This window comes from Psammomys obesus, unplaced genomic scaffold (genome assembly GCF_907164565.1).
Source record: "Psammomys obesus unplaced genomic scaffold, mPsaObe1.curated_primary_1811, whole genome shotgun sequence".
Taxonomy (NCBI): Eukaryota; Metazoa; Chordata; class Mammalia; order Rodentia; family Muridae; genus Psammomys; species Psammomys obesus.
Genome location: NW_026591918.1, coordinates 4,138,191 through 4,159,488, shown reverse-complemented (window position 1 = coordinate 4,159,488; position 21,298 = coordinate 4,138,191). Strand labels below are relative to the sequence as shown.

Here is a 21,298-nt window from a genome sequence, read left to right as displayed (position 1 = left end):
TATTTCAGGTGTTTTTGGATGTGAGATGCCCAGTCAGTCGGTGCAATAGAAGCCTTGGGGGAGGGGACTTAGAAATTGGTTTATTCCTAATATTAGTGTTCACTTTAGGGGCAGGAGGAGTTTATTTAGCAGCCAGGTTGCAGGCAGGCTTCAGGGTTTAGAATCTTCTAAGCCAAGCGCAGTGGCACATGTGCAGGAAAGAAGAGCACAAATTTGTGGCCAGCCAGAGTATCTAGACTCCCTCAGAAAAGAGAAAGAAGGATCTTCTCATCTTGCCACTTCTATTTCCCGTGGTTCATTTGCCTCATAATTATTGCCAGTGGGCGCCATGCTCTTCTTTGGAGCTTTTGCTACCATTGCTGTCCAGTATCTGCCCTTAGGCAATTAAAACCTTGGAGTGGCCTCAGATCCAGGCCATGGATTCTTTTTAGTGCCCACCAGGTGGCAGCACCGACTAGGAAGTCCTTTTAAAGATGGACCTGCACCTGCACACATCAAGATATCTGTCTGTCCCATGCCATGATGATTTCTTTGGCAGCATCCAGTGTGCTGTCTTTTTTAATAAAGCAGAATTGCACCAGCTTCTCAAACTGTAGTTTAAACTGAGTCACAGAATGCTGAGACAGGGATGGCTGACAGTTTATTTTTTGTCATCCACTTCACTTAAAGTCATAAGGCTTGTTGCTCATTATGTCAGAGGTCGGCACCTAATGAAGACACATCTAGCCCATGGATTTTTAAGGCATCCTTAGGTTTTATAAGATACATTTCCTGAGCAGAAGAATACTCAAATGCTAAGAAGAATCTGGGAATTTCTTATGACTACTTCCTTTCCTTGTTCTTAAAGACATTATTATCGTGATGAGCTGTTAGCACTGTAGCTCAAGGTAGCTATAGCTTAGTGTAAGGCCAGCCTAGCTTATATGAAACCCTGGCTTTGAACCCCAGAACTGCAAAAATGAAAAAATAAACATTTATTTTGTATCTTTTATAAGCTACAGGATAATGTTTAATTACATTGAAAAATATTTAGTAATCAGCTATTATGTTGTACTTACTATGTGCTTGACAGCAAACCCAAGAACTTTTTTGAAGTGTTTTGTTTTGGTTTGGTTTTATATATCATTTTTAAGATTTGTTTTTGTTTGTTTGTGGTTGAGGAGAATTTTTGATTTTGTTTTTGAGATAGGCTCTCACTACCTAGTCATTGAACTCTTTTTTGAGATCTTTATGCCTTTGTTACCTTAGTGCTTGGATTAAAGTATACAGTACCATGCCTGCCCCTTAATACATTCTTTTTTTAATGGTTCTAGGGATTATACCTAGGCCTTTGTGTATAGAAGGCAAGCACTCTACTACTGAGGCATATCCCAACTCCTTTTTTTGCAGATAGAGCCATCTAACATAGCCTAGGCTGGCCTTGAGCTTGGAAGCTTCCTTGCTTTAGCCTTCCCAATATTTGGGATTCTGAACATGTGGTATTGCACTGCTCAATGATGATTAACAATTATTAGGATATTTCTATATAAGAAAGGCTTCCTGGTGATAAAGTGTAACTAGATTTTTGTAGATTTTGTAGATTCTGTAACTAGATTTTGTAGATTTCTTACTTTTGTTTTATGTTCCTAAAATCTTAATGGCTAATACTGATAATACTTATCTCCTAACTTTGTGTCTTTCAGTAAAATTTAAAAGACAAATTTTAGAAATTCTAGCTACGCAAAATTGTGAATGCTTTTCATTAACTCACAAAATTAGATGCACTGTGTTTTTTCTTTTTAGCTCTTTTGGAAGAAGAACGAAAAGCCTATCGAAATCAAGTTGAGGAATCTGCTAAACAAATACAGGTTCTTCAAGGTATGGGGCATCCCAAAACTGTTTGAGATGAATGTTGGTATTGTTCTTGTTCAACGACTGAAAAGGAATAGAAAGTAAGATTGCAGAGAGTCTTCAGTTGTCGTGGCTCTGGGTCTTCCCGGTGATACTGGGCTCTTGGATAGTTTTCCTTTAAAGCAGATGAAGGGGAGGGATTGTCTCAGTAACCTCTTTTTGCACACTGGAGGTGAAAAGGCGGGCCTGATGCTAACTGCGGTGGTGCAAGCCTATAATCCTAGCACTTAAGAGACAAGGAAGACGTTTGAGTTTTGAGACCCAGTTCATCTACATAATGAATTTGAGACTAGCTTGAACTAGCCTGTCTCACCTCCTCCCAAAATATTTTCATCAGCAAGAGGATAGAAAAATACATACACACACACATTTCTATTTAATATTTGGTCTTATGTATGTTTGAAGGCATTGGAAGGCATTGGAAAACAAGGAGAATAAATAGCAAAATATTAAAATAAATCTCTCTGTGGGAGAAAATAAAGTTTGCTGTGGCTTTTTGGTTTTTCCCTTTTGTATCTGTATTTTGGCATTTTCTGTATCAAACATGGATCGCTTGTGCAGTTTAATCAAAAGAAACAGCTGTGACAGCTAGGCTACCCAATAGCTGTGGCCTGTAATATGTTATAACTTTGTTCCTAATTCCTGTGGACTTAGAGCTATGGACTTATCATTTTAGAAAATGATAGATAAATACGCTTTTATAGTCCAGCTGCAGAGGTTACATGTGGATATGGAGAATCTCCAAGAGGAAAAAGACTCCGAAATCTCCAGCACAAGAGATAAATTGCTTAGTGCCCAAGATGAGATTTTGCTCCTTCATCAAGCAGCAGCGAAGGCTGCTTCTGAGCGGGACACTGACTTTGCTTCTTTGCAAGAGGAGCATAAGAAGGTGAGAGCAGAGCTTGAGAGCTGGAGGAAAGCAGCATCTGAGTATGAGCAAGAAATCACAAGTCTGCAGAGCAGTTTCCAGCTTAGGTGTCAGCAATGTGAAGACCAGCAAAGGGAGGAGGCAACAAGGTTGCAAGGTGAGTGTGTGCTTAGTCATAAAGCTCAGTAACTCTTACTTTTCAGGGAGTAGGAGGGAGGGTTTGGTCTTACTGTGTTGTTCCAGCCCACATCTGCTAGCTCTTACCTCATGACAGCAGTAATTGTTCTCTTTGCTAGAAGGCAACTGTATACCAGGGTTTCTATACAAGGGCTGTAGGTACCTCCTGCAGGTCTATAGGTTGTGTAATGAGTTGCATTTTTACAGGCATATACTATTAATTCTAAATAATGCTATTGAGGAGTATGTGTCATAGCAATGATGCCCACCCATAATCCCAGCACCTAGGAGGTACAGGCCAGAGGATTTTGAGTTTAAGGCGTGTCTGATTATATCCAGAGAGCCTGTGTAAAACAAGCAAACATTAACATTATTATCTTAAAACAGCAAAGCAGCCAGGCATACTAGAACATACTCTTAGTGCTGGTACTCAGGAAGTAGAGGCAGATGGTTTTCTTTGAGTTGGAGGCCAGTCTGGTTTACATAGAGCCTTCCCAGCCTGGGCTACATAGGGACCTCCTGTCTAACAAACAAACAAAAACAGTGGAGTAGGAAAAGAAACATTCTGAAATTTTAAGGTGATAGAATGTCCCTGAGCTACAAAGCAAAGTGATAGGAGTCAAAGAGTGCCTTATGAAAACTCCCGTGCTTCTAAGAAAAAAGGTGTGTTTTCTGAAACGTTACTCTGTCACCTTGGAATGTGGTGGATTTTGGTTTCTGCATTAACAACTATGTTTGTGACTCTTTTAGGTGAACTAGAGAAGTTGAAAAAGGAATGGAATGTATTGGAAACTGAATGCCATTCTCTAAAAAAGGAAAATGTTTTGTTGTCATCAGAACTGCAGCGGCAAGAAAAAGAATTGCACAAGTATGTGAGAATTTTCCTTTCAACTTCAAGAGATTTATCTTTGATTTTTATGTAAATTTTGATATTTAAATGCCATTTTGGAACAAAATGTTCAGCCAAACTGCTTGACAAGTTAAACATAGCAAGTAAATATTACACAATTTCATTTCTTTTTACTATTATCTCCCATAAGCCTGCTTCTTTTGGAATACCCTAGAATTCAGACACAGTTAGATGCTCCTGCTGTACTATTCCCCACTGCTAAAAACAAACAGCAAAGTTCCAAAACTGAAGTTGCCTTGTTAACAAAATTATGATATATTTCACATATAAAATTACTGGTTTTTCTTCACCCTATTGATCTCTGTTAGTAAGAATGGTGATTTAAGACTAACAAAATTTACTACTTTAAAAGACATAAATTTAGCTTATAAATCACACAGGAGAAGGCTATGAATGTAGCAAACAATAGAAGACTTGAGGCTGTAGGTTCCATTTCTGGTGTAAAGGAGGGGACAATAGATTTTTACAGATTGAGATTGGACCTGTGGCTTGCTCCAGTTTATCTACCCAAAACAGGGAATTCCAAGTTCAGTAAGACCTTGTCTCTACAGGAAGACATCTGACATTGATTTTGGCCTTCCCTTACAAAGCAATACATGCACACACCTGTACATGTACAAATATTCATACAGCACATGTTGATGCACATATACATACACACACACACACACCCAGAAGGGGGGCGACTAATCTATAAGGTGGCACAGCCCTATAACCCCTGCACTTAGAAGAGAGTGAGAGGCAGGAGGACCAGGAATACCATGTCCTTTTTAGGTCTACAGTCTGGGTAGCCTGATCTCAATTCCTTACCCCTCTTAAACTCAGTATGGAAAGGCCTGAGGAGTAAGAGCTGCTGCTTTATTCTCTAAAGCCTCTCATAATACCATGAGGTCTCAGCATAAGGATCCACAAAGCACTTTGATTTTCTCACATTTTTAAAGATTTTATATATTTTTACTTTAGGTGTATATTTGTGTTTTGCCTGCATGTAAGTAAGAGTAACCTGCATATATAGTGGGCATTGGATTCTTTAGAACTGTACTTACTCCTTGGAACTAGAGTTACAGATAATTGTAAGGTACTGGGAACCAAACCTGGCTCCTGAAACACTAGCTAGAGCTTTTACCCACTAAGCCATCTCTCTAGCCCCTGAGTTTTCTCTTCTAATGCCATAACTTTGTTCCATATTTTCATGTATGTTATGTATATTACATTTTTGAATCTGTGGTGAGAATTAATAAATAAAACAAATGTTTACTTGAAACATGGAATTTAGTAAAAGCAAAGCTTAAGATAGGAAGAGGACAAAATAAAGACCCACAGTATGCATATATGTGTATGTATTGATTACCTGTATGGCAGCACATGGAAACAAATTGAGTTTGTGTATTTGTTAGTACTTTGAAATAGGGTTTCATATAACCCAGGCTGTCCTTGAACTTGCTTTGTAGCCAAGGCTGGTCGTGAACTCCTAACCCGTCTGCATCAGTCTACCAAGTACTGTGAATATAGGCATTAGCAACTACACCCAGATTCTGAACCTCCTGATCTCTCATTTTTGAGAAGTGATTAATTGAAATGTAGCAGATTATTAAAGTGTTGTTCTTTTAAATTATGTCAATTTTGCTTAAATGTTAAAAATAATGTTTACAGATTCCATGTAAGTAGGGGCCTATAGCTTAATATGTTAGACTTCAGTTGGGTATTTGCTACTGCCTGGAGAATCAGCTATGTGGACACTAAGTGAGGGAGAGTCCCTTGTGAGATACTCATCTCATAACCAAGACAAAACAAAACAATATGTTCTAGAAAGGAATACTGAATCAATACGTATCATGAATCCAGTCACCTGTCTAAACTCACATGAATTACATGATATATATATATATATATATATATATATATATATATATATATATATAAATTCTATTTCTTGAACATTTCTGCCTGAGCACTTATTTGCTAAGCTTCTCTTTTATAGGTCTTAAAGGCCCTTTAGTGCCCATGTATAATGGCCTGATACTGAGATTCATCCCTAAGAATATGCCCATTGTATAATCAGAATAGGATATATATCCTTTATAGTTCTTTATTTATAGTGTGGAATCTGATTAAGTTCCATTCTAAAAGATAGAACAATGTTATTCTGGAAATCTTACATTAAAAACGTTTTCTGTGTGGGTGTTTTGTTGCCTGCGAACATGTGCAGCATGCGCACACTGCCTGCAGAAGCCAGGAGAGGGCGGCATATTCCTTGGAACTGGAGTTGCAAACGCCTGTGGGCTGCCATGTGGCTACAGAGAATAAACATGTCTTCGGGAAGAGCAAGTACTGCTCTAAACCGCTGAGCCATCTCTCCAACTCTCAAAATCTTAGATTCTTTTAACTGATTGTGGGAGCTAACCTTTCTTTAAGCCACATAGGTCTTTTTCAAAGAATTGAACTAGGAACTATTATTATTTTTAATAATGGATTTTGAACCCAGAGTCTTGGTCATGTTAGCTATACACCCTACCACTGAGATACATCCCCAGTCTTTGAAAAAAAGGCACTGGTGTTCATTCATATCAACTTACTTGCCTCATGTGTAAATTATTTTTATTAGAAAATTATAAAAATAATGTAATTAAAGCTGGAAAATAGCTTCAGATATTGTCTTAGGGTTTCTACTGTTGTAATAAAACACCATGACCAAAGCAATTTGGAGAGGAAATAGTTTATTGTGTCTTACAAGTCTTGGGTCACAGACCATCATTAAAGGAAGTCAGGATAGGAACCTGGAGGAAGGAACTGAAGGTCAGGGGATGAGGGATGCTTCGTGCTGGCCGGCTCCTCACGGCTGGCGCAGCAGAAGGCTTCTTCCCAGTGTCGCGTCACTCACAGTGGACTGGGGCCGTCCACATCAATCAAAATACCCCACAAGCTGGTCAGCAAGGGCCATTGCTACAGTTTTATTTTATTTTTATGAAACTGTTTGTTTCTCAGTTTCTCTCTTAACCCAGCTCTTCCCTTACCTGGCTTTCACACAAATAATCGAGACCCCATCCTGTTATTTTAACAAGCTTCATAGCACAATCCTGAGCAGTATTAACTCTATTATTAATTCTTTAAGCTAATTTGGCCTCTTCCCTGCATACATTGCAGAGATACTTGCGCTTTGTAGCTTTCCTGATTCAGCTTCTCTGCTGAGCTTAATCTCCTCCTCCCCTGGCTGACAGGAAGTCCATCCCTATTTCCTTCCCTGTTCAGCGATTGGCTGTAAGCTACTTTATTGGCATACCAGGGAACAATTTGGGAGCAGTGTTTACACAATATTGAGACAGGAGATTCTCAGGAACAAGGATTGCAACCAAATACAGGGTGTGTAGAAATCAGCATTTGAATACCCAATAACCTTATCCCTACAGGGCATTTTTTTCCAACTGAGACTTCTCAAATGATTCTAGAATGTGTTAAGTTGACAGAAAACTAGCCAGCACTGAGGTGAATGTTTGACAGAAGAGGACACTGAGGCACCTCTTGCTATTATAACATGCCTCCTGTACACATCTAAGAGCTCAGGAAATGTTCAATCAGAGAATAAGGTGTACCAGTTACATGACTTTTTCCATGTCCCATAGTATACAGTTAGGGCCTAACATGGTGGTGCATATCTCTAATCTCAGCATTTGGAAGGCAAAGGCAAGCAGATCTCTGTGAGTACAAGTCCAGTCTGGGAATTACAGACCAGCCAAAGCTGCATACCCTATCTCAGAACAAGAAAACAATAAAAGCAAAGAAAACTCCCCACATTTAATTAGTCTTTTTTTTTTCTATTTATAAAAATTTCTTTTATATTTGAAAGGATATAGCTTAAAACTTAAAAGGACTTTTAATGTCTTCATGCCTTTTCCTTACTAAAGTATCTTACTTTCTGTATACCTTTTTCTGCTGTGAAATCCGCTCTTACCTGGTGAAGTGCTGAGGATTCTGGACTTCCTCTGTGTCCAGGGTCTGCTGTGACTGTCATTGTTTATGTTGCAGTTCTCAGAAGCAGAGTTTGGAGCTCACGAGTGACCTCAGCGTCCTTCAGGTTACTAGGAAAGAGCTTGAGAACCAAGTGGGATCCTTGAAAGAACAACACCTTCGGGATTCAGCAGACTTAAAAACTCTTCTCAGTAAGGCTGAAAACCAAGCAAAGGATGTACAGAAAGAGGTAAAGCGAAAAGACATTCTGAGCCCAATTATGGTTGGACTTAAAGCCAAAGGCAAATCAGATATCCATGCTACTTAGAACTTAAGGAAAGCAGAAACCATATTACCTGTCAGTTGACACTTGGAACACTCCAACCTGGTCATTTCTAGGTGTGCGTCATGGTCTGTATCAAGAGAATTTATCAAGTGTTTCTTTTCAAACATCCAGATCTAAGAGTTAGTTTTTATTTTTCTCTAACTCACTAACATAAGAGACCCTTTGTCCCAGATGCTTGGTCTGTTGGTTTAACTATCAAAGAGTGTCATACTTAACAAACTGTTCTTTCAGAAGGCAGACTAGGCAACACTAGTACCGGAAGTATGCGCTGCTGGGAAAGTGACTGAACGGTCCCATACTCTGATGTGATGTCTCATGCTTGTCATCCCAGCGCGTGGAAGACTGAGGCAGGAGGACTGCAGTGAATTCAAGGCTAGGCTGGCTTACAGAATGATTCCTAGCTCAAAACACCAAAATAAGACATATATATAGATGGTTATGGTGATGCACATCTATAATCCTAGCACTTGGGAGGCAGAGCAGGAAAATCAGGAGTTCAAGGTCAGCTTCAGCAACATAGTGAGTTTGAGGTGGGGTTAGGCTATATGAGATCCTATGTCTGAAAACAGACAAGAAAAAAACATTACTTAAAATTCATCTATACAAAAAAAGGCAGCCAGCTGCCTGTTCTGTAAAACTGTGTTTTCCGCTCTACTTTCTTTTTGTCTTCACACATGCACACACTTAAATTTCCATGTGATTTTTGCTTATACCTTCATTTCATTAACTTTTTGAATAATTGTATTAAGGATGGTGAGAGATTAACTCTGGAAGGAAGCTACCCAAGGTCTTTCTGAACAGAATAGGTACATATCTTTAAAGCTGACAATGGGGCCAGCTCCTGCTGGCCTTCCTGCAATAATTCCTGGCCAGCTCAACATACAGATTGTTAGCCTGTCTGCTTATAAGGAACCACCAGTATAGACTTGCTTACAGGCAAGATTCCTCATAAGTTAGAAGGAAACAGAAGACATCTCTGTGTCTTTAGAAATGAATTTTCTGAAAGTTGATTTTAGAAAATTTGATTAATGCAAGTTTCTCTTTGCACTTCTCCTTCAGTGTCCTGAATTTGGGAATGATTATTGTTCTTCTATCTTTGTGCTTGTTTCTAAAGGGGGAAAAAAAACTGCAACAGTTTTTATATTTGTGTAGATACATTGATTTAGAAATGTTCTGCTTTACCTGATTAAGGATGTATATTTTAGGAAAATCCTCATATCGGTGAAACCCAAATTTTGTGCCAAAGTAAATACTCTAATCTTTAATACTGTAAGCACTTTGTACCCTTCCAGTCCATGTGCCATAATTCTTTCAGTATTTGGGAAGAATTTGTGGTTGGAAGATGATTCTGTCCTATGTTATTATGAATACATTAGCCATTTTGTTGCATTATTTGTTTGTCTGCTTTTAGTCACTGAATAATCAGTGCCAAATGCTTTAATTGTTCCCACAAATGGCAGTGGCCTGCTGTCACAGCATCTAAACTGTTGCTGGTTTTGGATTGCATTAAATGCAGCATATTTAAAAATATGTCTGAGCTTGTCGGTATGTTTCTTTCCTATTTTCTTGTTCAATGTTTTTTCCTTGTGAAATAATGTATGGTCATCATATTCCTTTGTAATGTGAAATTGCTCTGTTTGTCCTTCTGTCAATGCATTGGATACTAGTCTGTAAGTAAAACAGTTTTAATAAGGTTTTTATCTCTGTGTAATCCACTGCAAATACATTATTACTTTTCAATAATGCATATTTACTTTCTTTCAACACTTCCCTTTGCTCTCCTTTTCCTCACGGAATCATGCTTCTTGTGCTCAAAATCCTTAATATGTATCTTGAGTACTGTAACAGGTCAAACTATATTGCAAGCTGAGCAAGCTGAGATATGATTATTTTTATGAAGAACAGCCACAGGTGTTGGTAATATTATGTGATATTTCTCTCTTAAGACCGAACTCACTCGTTAACTTCTAAGTTAAGAGGGAACAGAAGTGACATCCAAGCAAGGTGTAAAGCTAAGGCTGCAGAGGGTGACCTTTGTTCTGCTGGTTAAAGCTTCATCTGTGGTAATTTTTATATAAATAAGTCCAAAGAAAAAGTATGGAAAACAAATTTTAATGCTCAATAGTAAGAAAAAAATTGTATGTCATCTTTATATTTAATTTTATAAAGGTTTGTGTATTTTAATTTAGTGAGAATATCTGTGATCCAAGAGTTCAACCAGTCTGTGGCATGTACTTGCAATCTCCACACTTAGGAAGCCGAGAGAGATAGGTCTTGAATTGGTGCCAACTTAGGCTACATAGATTCTGTCTCAGAGAAACATACCAACCAGAGAAATGAAACATTTGAACATCTAAGTCCACTCTAAAAAGTCTGACTCAGGATTGGTGTTTGGCTTCCCTGTCTTCTGGTAGGCCAGAGTCCTCCCCAGACACCCCTGTGCTGGGGACATGCAGCAGTGTCCCCAAGACAGCGCTGCTTTCTTGTGGTTCTGCTCCACAGTCCCTGGGACAGAGGTGGTTAAGCGTTCTGATGTAGAGGGCAGTCTGCATGTGAGAACTGTGGGAAAGGAAAGGAGAGGGAAAGTTTGGTTAACAAGGCACTTTTGACCTAACTTTATTAGTGCTGTTCGGAACTATTTCATGACTACTGAGAACTGATTGTATTCAATGGTGCAAAAATTAGTATCACTGACTTTTCTTGGCAGCCTCCTAGGAGCTTTCTACCTTCTGGGGAAGTTCACAGACCCTCACATCAACTGGAAAAACCCATGGATTTTAGTCTTTAGTTCATTTTTTAGAGTATTGTCCAGGACAGTTCTGGGAATGTTCTTAGGTAACAAAACATTTCTTTCATATTTTTCTTTTCCTTCCTAGTGAGCTTTATGCTGACCCTGACCTCTTCCCTATCTCCTCTGTTCTAGTGTTATTTGCACATTTCCATCTTTCTTAATATTTGTCATTATTGAGTATTGAGGAGGTCTTCTCCACTTCAAGGTGTTTTTATTTCAAGAGTACTATTATAAAGGAGTCCTTTGTTAAGTTTAGGATATAGGTAGAAAAGAACTAGGAACCTTCCATTCTCCTAAGCCATGTTGAGAGAAGAGGAGGAGCCTTTCTGACAGACTACACTCATGGTATATTTGTTTTCTGTTCAGTCTTTGTCTTCCTGTCTTCCTTCTGAAACACTCAGAAATGCAGAATGGAGCAGCAGAAGTGGAGACACACAAACGCCCAGCAGCAAAACAGTGTCCCTTTGGGTGCCTAGGCTTCAGTAAGCTGCAGTACTGGACACGAGATTAATCTAGAATTACAGCTTCTTGGATATGTTAAAGAGATCAAACCATACTGTATTGCTTTTCTTTGATCTGTGTTCAAGGATAGAAGGATAGTTCGTAAGAAAGTCGTACATTATTTATGTTATGTCTATATATTATACACACACACACAGTTTTCAAGAGTAGAAAATGGCTTGTTCCTTTATGGAAACTTTTCTTTTAGAAATAGATTTTTAGAAGTTTTTTACATTGGTGCTGATAGATTTTAAGTGTCAAATCCCCCAGTCTTTATGATATGTCAGGCGCATTTCTTTGTCTCATTTGCCTAGAAAATTCAGTGATAGCACACTGATGATATCCACTAGTGCTGAATAACGGAAGATCTACTGAAAGTTAATGCTCTTTATTTCAAGAGTAAATAACTTGCCTAACAAGGCTTACTTTTAATTACCAGAAAATACATGTAGACCTAACATCACCATTTAGTTAGGCTATAGGATTTGTTTCTGCCTGGCTTTCTTTTGCTCAAAGAAAAGAAATTTCAATATTTCCTCTTCTCACTTCATGGAAGAGTGACCCTTTATATTATAAACAGATGGCAGCAAGATATGTTTTGTTCCTTGATTTTAACACCAGGGCAAGAAAGTCATTACATAGGATTAAGTCAATATTAAAGGTTTGTTTATATGAGTGCCTGGAAAGACTTGGCTTTGGTGTTAAAGTTATGAAACAGGGCCCAGTATATACCTGATAAAACCATAGCTTCATACCCATCTTAAATCAAGTCTGCACACTCTCTTTTTCTTTATCTTTAGTATGAAAAGACACAGACCGTACTCTCAGAACTGAAGTTGAAGTTTGAAATGACTGAGCAGGAAAAGCAATCCATCACAGATGAGCTCAAACAATGTAAAGACAACCTGAAGCTGCTGCGAGAGAAAGGAAATAATGTAAGTGTCCACCTACTCGTCTAGCTGCTTTTGAGAGGGGTGTCAGAGGTTTGAGGATGTTTTTCAGAAGACTAACATCCGGGATATCTGAGAAATAAGCTTTTCATTGTGAATATCTGTGATAGAACCACTGTGATGTAGGATTTCTCCTCTTCTTTTTAAGTAAGAATTAACCCCTTTAACACACATCCATAGAAAAGCTTGAAGCTTGAAGCCTGCCTGGTGAAAAACATCTGTCAGTAAAACAACTTAGAAGAGCTATCTGGTTGCCCAGATGAGTCTGGCATTCTGTCAATAAGTCATTATGGGGCTTTTGTTTCTTTCCTGCTGGGAAATGAAGCCTGTACCAACCACAGGGGTTCATTTAGGAGACTTGGTACATGCTGGTCCTTAGCATTAAGTTGTCTCAGAAAGCAGAGCTTCAGTATGGTTTTATGTTTTTATAGTAGTAATGTACATTCTCAAAAGCTTTCTGTTTATTTGGTATCTGTCAGCATTTGTGTTTGAGAGAGAGAAAGAGAATTTGAGGTCTCAAGCACAAAAATGGGAAAAATATTTGGCTGTAAACTTAGTTTGATAACACTTGTTTCTCACTTGTTAGAAAGAAAGGTCTTTCAGGCAATGTTATACTAAATAAATGTCGTGTTGTTTGTTTTGGTGACCATTTGTGGGCCCTAACTGATGGCTGTTCAGTGTGGTTGGTTGTGCTCTGAGACTTACTCCAAATTCTGTCACGGCTTGGACACTGCAGCGGATGTGAGCCTCCTGGGGCTCCTTAACTTGCAGCAGAGGCACAGACGTGTGATGTTGCATGGCATCCAGTGATGTCGTTTTCACAGAGTGCTGATGAGTTGTGTCCAGCTGTCCTTTGCTTATTAAAGCTGTGGGTTTTAGATAATCCAGGATTGCTGCTTAGGTAGGAGCCCTTTAGAAATTGAAGGGTTGAAGGCTTTATGCTAATCAAAAGTGGATTGCATTTATTTTTTAATGCATAGATTATAGAACTCTTCTAAAATCAGATCATGATGTTTGATATCTTCTGTGTTAATTCATATCTGATTATAGAATTTCAGTCCACTTCCTGCTAAATCAACCCAGAAAGACGTCTTGCGTGATCAGAGTGGCCCTCCCCATTCTGTTACTCCTTATAGTTGTATAAAACTATTCACCTTCAGGATGAATTTCCCTTTTTTGCCATATAGGCTTATATTTTCAAGTAATTCCTTTTCTCTTTAAAATCAATAATGTTTAGAATAAAGGAAATTCGTGTGTTTTGGCTGCCTATTTATCCTATATTGTGCCATGTCTCTTGCCTCATCAAGTTGACATTATCACAGAAGATATATTTTTTAATTTTAAAGCATTACTGTCTCAAAAGTGAAAGAATTTTGCTTAGAAGGTAAATGGGTTTTGATGAAATAAGATATAACCTATCTGTTACCATGGAAACACATTTATCAACTAGTGGACTTCAAATATGAAACAAAAGATATATTGTCAAACAGAGCATCATGTGATAAGCTCATCATTGCTCTGTCTGGACTTGTTTCATCAGGATATTTGGGGGCAAGCACATTGACTATTGCCGCCAACCGTTTCCTTTTAAAATAGTAGTTTTTTAGGATACACGTCACAGCCCATCATTCTAAATTGTGTTAGATGTCCTTAAAGTGTTTGAATTGGTGTAAAACCTAAATGGTGTACTTCTGTTACCTCAGCTTACCTTTCCTTCTTCTCCAACTACCCTCTGGGGTCTGAATCATCTTAGCAGATTTTTTTTTCATAGCATAAAATGATTTTAATATACCTTCCCTTCTTCAGCCCTCCATATTACAACCTGTCCCAGCCGTATTCATCGGCCTATTCCTGGCTTTCCTGTTTTGGTGTTTCGGTCCATTGTGGTAGAGAAAGGTACAAGCACTACTGTTGAGTCCTTGTCTGTTTGTCCCTGTCACCTGTTTGTGCCATATTTGTAATAGAGTGCATGGCAAAACCACACAGGTATTTGTTACCTGAAGCAAACCCTTCATTTAGTATGCTGTGTGTTTGTGTCACACTAATGAGCAATCAACTCGTCACATAACATTGTGTTGTGTTTCTTTTGTAGTAATGCTAACCATAAATTAACCTCAAGCTAACCATTGTTAATATGCTTCCTTTAACTGAGTTTTATCTCTAGCAAACTGGAGTAAGCAGTGAATTTCTGCAGTATCACCATCCATGCCCCAGTTATGTGTTCAATAAGATTTGAATGAGAAATGAAGAGTTTGCATCTTTGAAGTCTTCAGCTAGCTGTGTTACCCTTCTTTTCTTCCCTTCCATGGTGTAGTTTTTTTTTTTTCCTCCTTTAATCCTTTGCCTGTTTTCTGTGAAGATGAAAGAAAATGCAATTAGTGTATTGAACCATTGGCTTACAATTTCAACACCAGTGAGAATTTACTTGAGAATATAAGTAAACTTTATAACAAATCTTTTTGAGCTGTGATCTGCAAATCAGAATTAATCAAGAATACTTTGAGAATACCAGTAAGAATAAAGGTAGTAACTAAGTAAAGTGGGTATTATGAACCCCTGAAAGCTGACTGGGAGCCCATCTATGCAGGCTCTTAGTGCCTCCTTTCCTCTTAACTCATCTGATTTGCGTCTTCTTTGGTTTCAAGTTACAGGGTCAAGCCTGGGCCTTTTTTCTTTCTATCCCATCTTGGAACTCTGAATTTCATAAAAACAAATAAACTTTTCAGCAGAAGTGTGCTATAGTTATGAGTTCTGCTGAAATCTTTAGATAGCACAGTAAATGCAGCAGCACAGCCCAGGGATACACTTAGGAGTAACTACTAAGTTTCGACTATAACAAGCTGTCCAGGGCTTCCCTGGGGTGTTCAGGCTTCCACATAATGGTCCTGCCAGCGTGTTTCCTCCCTGTTGTCCTTTCTACACTTACCTTTACAATGCAAACACAGAAGTTTTGCAGTGGTCTTTTAAGTATGTGGGGCTCAGTTCACCAGAGGGTTAACTATGTCTGGAAAGAGAGGGGAGAATGTGATATTGACTCTTGGTTTCTTTCCACACAGAAACCCTGGCCCTGGATGCCCATGTTGGCGGCCCTGGTTGCAGTGACAGCTATTGTGCTGTATGTGCCAGGTCTGGCCAGAGCTTCTCCATGACAGTGTGTCTTGAGTCTGTACACCGTCCTCCCTCTAGAAGCTGGCATCACTCTCATGCTGGGGACGAGCAGAACCATTTTCTTCCTTTTTACCTCTTAAAACAGCAAAGTGCAAGAATACAGCTGTAGGGTCATTGCTTTAACTTATATAAAATATATCTGTCTATAGAGAGGATATAAAGTTGTGAATTTATTCGGTTTTACATTTAATTTTTAAATTAGTATGTTGAGATTCTGAATTATTATGGCGGCCTAAAGTAGGCTTCCTAGTGCACCAAATTATTTATACCATAAATTTATAGATATTTTACTCTGAATTCTGATGGCCACATAGTTCATTTTTCTGATTCGGTAAGTACTCAAACCGAACAACCCATACATACATGGGAAGAGAGGCCCTGTGTGCTCAGTGCCTATCAGTTTGAATATATACACACACACACATATATATATATATTTTTTACATATTTACGCCATTTTTACTTGTTATAAAACCACTGAGCTATTGGGAACAAGACTTAGACAATTATTTGTGTGGATTTTTTTTAAGGAAAAAACATTTGGAAAATATTCACTTCTAATGATAATTTGGGGGATACATACATTTTTGTTCAGCCTTAATGTGACTTGAAGATGTGAAGGACATCAGCTTTGAAAAACTTTCCATGAGAGTTTGTATTTTCTTGAGCAAACATATTTCTGGGAGCAAAAGCATAACTGCATAATTTCAGTGCAATCAACCAAACTGTTGAGTGAATTGAAATGTAATTTACTAAACCTCATGTATTTAAGAAATGTTTTCTTTAAAAGCCAAGTTACCTTCTCATATACAGCAGTTTAGAAAGCATGATTTTTTTTTTCTGTCATCTGTTCCTCCAAGCATGTTTAATTGAAGGAAGAATTATATCTGTTTAGATAAGCTTTTATTGACTTCATTTGGTTATGATGTGGAGCTAATTCACATTCAAGGTGAGCTGATGTTACCTACCAGCAGATTTCTTGGTTAGGTATACAAATGGTTATTCTCTTTTTACTGTTAATTGGAACGGCCTCTTAAGTAGTAGCACCATTCCCGAGATTGGTAGTGTTCCATGCACAGTGACACACCTAAGCACTGCTTGACATATACATTAAGACACAGGTTAAAATTTAGCTATGGTTTTGTACAGCACCATAGTGATGTCAGCATCCTAAAGTATCACACAGTTAAATTTTCTTCAGTCAGTGAAGACTGGGGGGAATGTCAGTGAATTGGCTTGAATGTTCTATGAGAATACCCAGCTCTAGCCAGCTATTGAGATAGGAGTTTATGATATAATTTGCCTTGTGATGTTTGGCAGTCATTGTTTTTATTTTAAAAATTGTATTTAAAGCTATTTGGGATTGTTGCCGGGAGAATCACTAGATATATGGAGGAAATAGCCACAAAAGACTTATAGAAAATACTGTCATATAGTTCATTTTACCATCTCTGTTGCAGGAAGCCACTCCACCACAGAATGCTAATATGCCAGTGGTACCCAGTACCTCTTGTATATAGTTATTGCAAATACTGTTCTGAAATGCATAACTTCAAAATTACCTTTTTTAAAGTAAATAATTGTTTGAAATCTATTTTGTAAAGATAAAACGTACAATAGAATTTCTGGAGTACAGATTAAACTATTTGCACTAACACACGTGATGTGCATGATTTAATAAAATAACTTTAATCTCCCTATGCATGTTTGAGTTTTCATCATTGATGCTCTTAATGCTGGCTCTGCCCTTCAGTTGTCCTTAGCTGAAGTGAATTGGTATTAAACATAGGTTAGGTGTTCATCCGGGTTTAAGAGAGATCCTCCAAGTTTTACTTAACCTACTGCTATTCTTTTCCTCCTTTTAATATTGTTGCTAAAATATGACTCATTTGCCAGACTAATGTCATTAAATGTAAGGCCAAGTGTCAGTATTTACTTTCCTCAAATCAAATAAATGGAATTTTGAGGTTGCTTCAGGTTTCTCCTCAAGAATGTAAATATGCTTGTTCATAAGCAGTGCCCCAGTTTGTTTGTTTCCTTCCAGGTTAAATGGAGTAGGTCTCTTATAATATAGTCATCTCATTAAAATTTAAGCACAACAGTTAGAAATTTCATGTGAGTTTAAGGCCACCCTGGACTACAAAGTAAGAACCTGTCAAAAAAATCAACAACAACAAAAGAATGTGGTGTTTAACATTATAAACCCGCAAAATAGCTCTTATCTCTAGTTTTATCAACTTTGTTTTCAAGAGCAAATCACTTTATTTGTTCCGGGTTTCCATTTCATCCTCTAGAAACTGAGAAGAATAATGTCTGCATTTTTGATGGCGGTGTAAAAATGAAAGAGCTGATGGTACCATTCAAGTGATAATGAACATTTACTGCAAATAGTAAAGTTTTAGGTGAAACAGTGCATCTCATTTTGAATGAATTGATAGGAACCCCTGGTCTCCTGTAGAGTGCTGTGCTTGGCTGAGTAGTGAGCTAATTGCTGTTTTGAAATTTGTTATTTCTAATTCCACTTTGAATCAGACTCTCTGTGAACTCAGAGATTTTGGATTTAAAAAAAAAAATGTATCTTCCCCCCCCCCCCCCCCCCCCCGAGACAGGGTTTCTCTGTATAGCCTTGGCTGTCCAGGACTCCCTTTGTAGACCAGGCTGGCCTGGAACTCACAGCGATCTGCCTGCCTCTGCCTCCTGAGTGTGGGATCACAGGTGTGCACCACCACCATGTCCAGCTTTCTCCCTCTTACTCTAATCATCAGACTTCCCTCAACTTGCTTCCCCCACTATGAGTATTGGCATCTTCCAGGGATTGTGCTATGTCTCCTACCAAAAGGGTAGAGATCTGCAAACACATCAACTGAGGTAAAAATGCAGGCTTGCTCCGGATATGTACTTCTAGAAATTAGTTTTGTGAACACAGTCATGTGCACAAAGTTTCACACATCAGGACAGCGTGGAATTCTTTTGTAAGATAAATGATCAAAATGTCCGGGTGTAAAACAGATAATGTCGCCACACTACAAATTATACACTATACATGAAAAATATGTAGGAAGGATATCCATGCCATAGTAGAAAAACAACAAAGCACCAAACAGGTAAAACCATGTTGTGAGTGTTGCATCGTCTTGGTTCTCCAAAGGGGAATACTATAGATATAAGAGAGGAATTTCTAGCTAAGTAGTTTCAGTAGTTGCCTTTGCTTGTGTGTACATTCCTCTCTCTCTCTCTCTCTCTCTGTGTGTGTGTGAATTCCCTTATCCTTTGTAATTTTTTATTTGTTTTTAGTAATTTAATTTTCTTTGAGACAAAGTTTTGTTTTGTTTTTTAAATTTATCCCAAGGTAGCCTAAAACTCACTCACTGTCCCACCACGTTCTGAGATTACAGGCATTGCTTCTGTGAATGTTTAGAAGTACATTAAATTAGAAAAAACAAAACTTGGAGGCCACAGAAGAGGACAGTGCAGCCAGTCCTGAAGAGACTTGATCAGCTAGGGTCAGATGGAGGGGGAGGAGGTCCTCCCCTGTTAGTGGACTTGGAGAGGGGCAGGGAGGAGATGAGGGAGGGAGGATGGGATTGGGAGGGAAGGAGGGAGGGGGTACGGCTGGGATAAAAGTAAATAACCTGTGACTAATATAAAAATGAATTAATTTTAAGAAAAGAAGGAAGGAAAACTTGGGAGAATGTCTGTGTGCAGAGAGACTAATGTTTACTTGTATTTGTGAGCTCTGGCTGTCACTCGGTCAGTCAGCACTCTGCACACGTGCTCGTAGGGCTGGTATTCCTAGAGGAACCTGGTCTAACCCTCTGCTCTCTCCTTTGCTTAGCTGGCAAGAGTTGGAGGACTTGGAGTCAGGCTAGTCAGAGCTGAAAACCAAGGTGGCCAGCCCTTCCTCTGCTCTTCTAGTTATCTTCAGGCTTTTGTGGTTCTCTGTTAACTCTTGTTACAAATACTGGATGTTGGCTATACAGCACTGAAGGGGCTCTAGCCATCCTAGGCCTGGCAGTCATGGCTCTGGCAGGTCTTGCCCTTCCCACATTCCCTCTGCCTTGATAAACAACAACAACAAAACCACTAGATTACATTCCTACAGCTAGCCCCCACGATCTGATTTCTTATTTGGCCACTTTCTCCTAAGGCTGACTATCAAGGTTCAACAATCGAAAGCCCCCTGTGGTTCACCTGATAAACACGCCCACTCAAAATATATCACTGCATCCAAGCCAATTCCAACACAGACCTCCCCTTTTTTCCCTTCTTAAAAATTACACCTGCAAGGTCATTGGCTGCTGTTTTTCTGCCTGAGTTGGAAAGCAGCCACTTTAACTTGTTCTTCCCTGCCTGATAAAGAATTTCTCTGTGAAAACAGGTGTTTTAGTGTGGTTTGTGGGTAATCTGGGATCCAGAGGAGAACTCTTGCTTTTCAGGGGCTCTCTTGACACCATTCCAGATCCTGACAGTACTCATTCCGCATTCCCACAAAACTCCTAGTGTAGTGGAGATAGCTGGAACCTGACAGGTACAATGTGGGTCAGAAGATGACAGTGGAGAGGCTGTGAAGATATGGAGTACAGGTGCGTTTCCTCCCTCTAACCTCACCCAGTCAACCAAGCTAGGCACATCTAGGTTTGGGGCTAGGTATGGTGGTACGTGCCTGTAATGTCAGCATTCTGGGAGGCAGCAAGTGGATCTCTGTGAGTTCAAGGCCAGCCTGGTCTACAAAGTGAGTCCAGGACAACCATGGCTACACAGACAAATCCTGTCTTGAAAAAACAAAAGAACGAGAGTGCAAGTGGGTTCTTTGATAGCATAAAGAAGGACTTTTATATGTGCTGTCTTGGTGTTTGGCGTGGCTAAATCCTTTTTGCTCTACCCTGCAAGTGAAGGCCTTAGTTTTTCTTAAGCCAGGGAGACGTGTTTCGCTTCTTTGAAGGGATTCTGTTGTCGATGGACTACAACAGAGATTATATGGATCCGTTCATAAACGGGAAGCATGTGCTTAGCGAGTGTCACTGTTATGTGTTCCACACACTGCTGCTTCTGCAGTAAACAGCTACACATTTCTTCCTGAAGACGAAGCGTGTGATTTATTATCCTGCCATACCCAGGGTATCCCCAGATGGTTACACAGCCTGTAAGAGAGACAGGAACATGGGCAATAAGTAAAGGCCAAAGGGACCAGGGGAGAAAGACATAAGTAGATGGTGGATTTTGTTGGTTATGTCCTTGCTATACACAGTTGTTTCCTTCTTCAGTGTTCACCCCTGAACTAGCCCCAGGGCATTTAAGGAGACAGATGTCCTTTAGGCTATCACACTTTAATTTTTGTCCTTAGTGTTGGAAAGTGAAGCCAACTTCAGGCCTCATGTATGCAAGTCATTTTCACCACCCAGTTTTGAATCATCATCATCATTTGAGACATGGTTATTTGTGGCCTAGGCCAGCCTCTAGTTCTCCAGAGGACAAGCCTGAGCTCCTCCTATCTCTACCTCACACGTGTTGGGGTTATAATCGTGTACCACCATGCCTGGGCTAAAACAGTTTTCTGATTAAATAGCAGGCCAATCAATTCATGTCAGAGACACTCCCTGTTCCTATTACAATGGAACCCACTTGGATACTGAACTGCCATAGGCTACATCTGTGCAGGGGTCTTAGGTTATCTCCGTGTATAGTCCTTGGATGGAGTATCAGTCTCAGGAAAGACCCCTGTGCTCAGATTTTTTGGTTCTGTTACTCTCCT

General features: G+C 39.1%; 1 protein-coding gene across 26 annotated transcripts in view; it reads left to right on the top strand.

The window, feature by feature from the left end:
• Slmap (sarcolemma associated protein) overlaps nt 1-17,246 on the top strand; it is a 122,814-nt gene extending 105,568 nt beyond the window's left edge. For 14 of the 26 annotated variants that reach the window (XM_055612299.1, XM_055612290.1, XM_055612296.1 and 11 more), the window contains 7 exons: nt 1,783-1,857; nt 2,595-2,915; nt 3,686-3,803; nt 7,869-8,040; nt 12,229-12,363; nt 14,185-14,274; nt 15,435-15,511. In XM_055612299.1, the coding sequence (XP_055468274.1) occupies nt 1,783-1,857; nt 2,595-2,915; nt 3,686-3,803; nt 7,869-8,040; nt 12,229-12,363; nt 14,185-14,268 (905 nt within the window). In that variant the 3' untranslated portion in view covers nt 14,269-14,274; nt 15,435-15,511. Of the gene's footprint in view, nt 1-1,782; nt 1,858-2,594; nt 2,916-3,685; nt 3,804-7,868; nt 8,041-12,228; nt 12,364-14,184; nt 14,275-15,434 lie in introns of all 26 variants that reach the window. The other 12 variants (XM_055612298.1, XM_055612289.1, XM_055612295.1 and 9 more) reach the window with 1 other exon arrangement.
• The last annotated feature ends 4,052 nt before the right edge of the window (nt 17,247-21,298 follow it).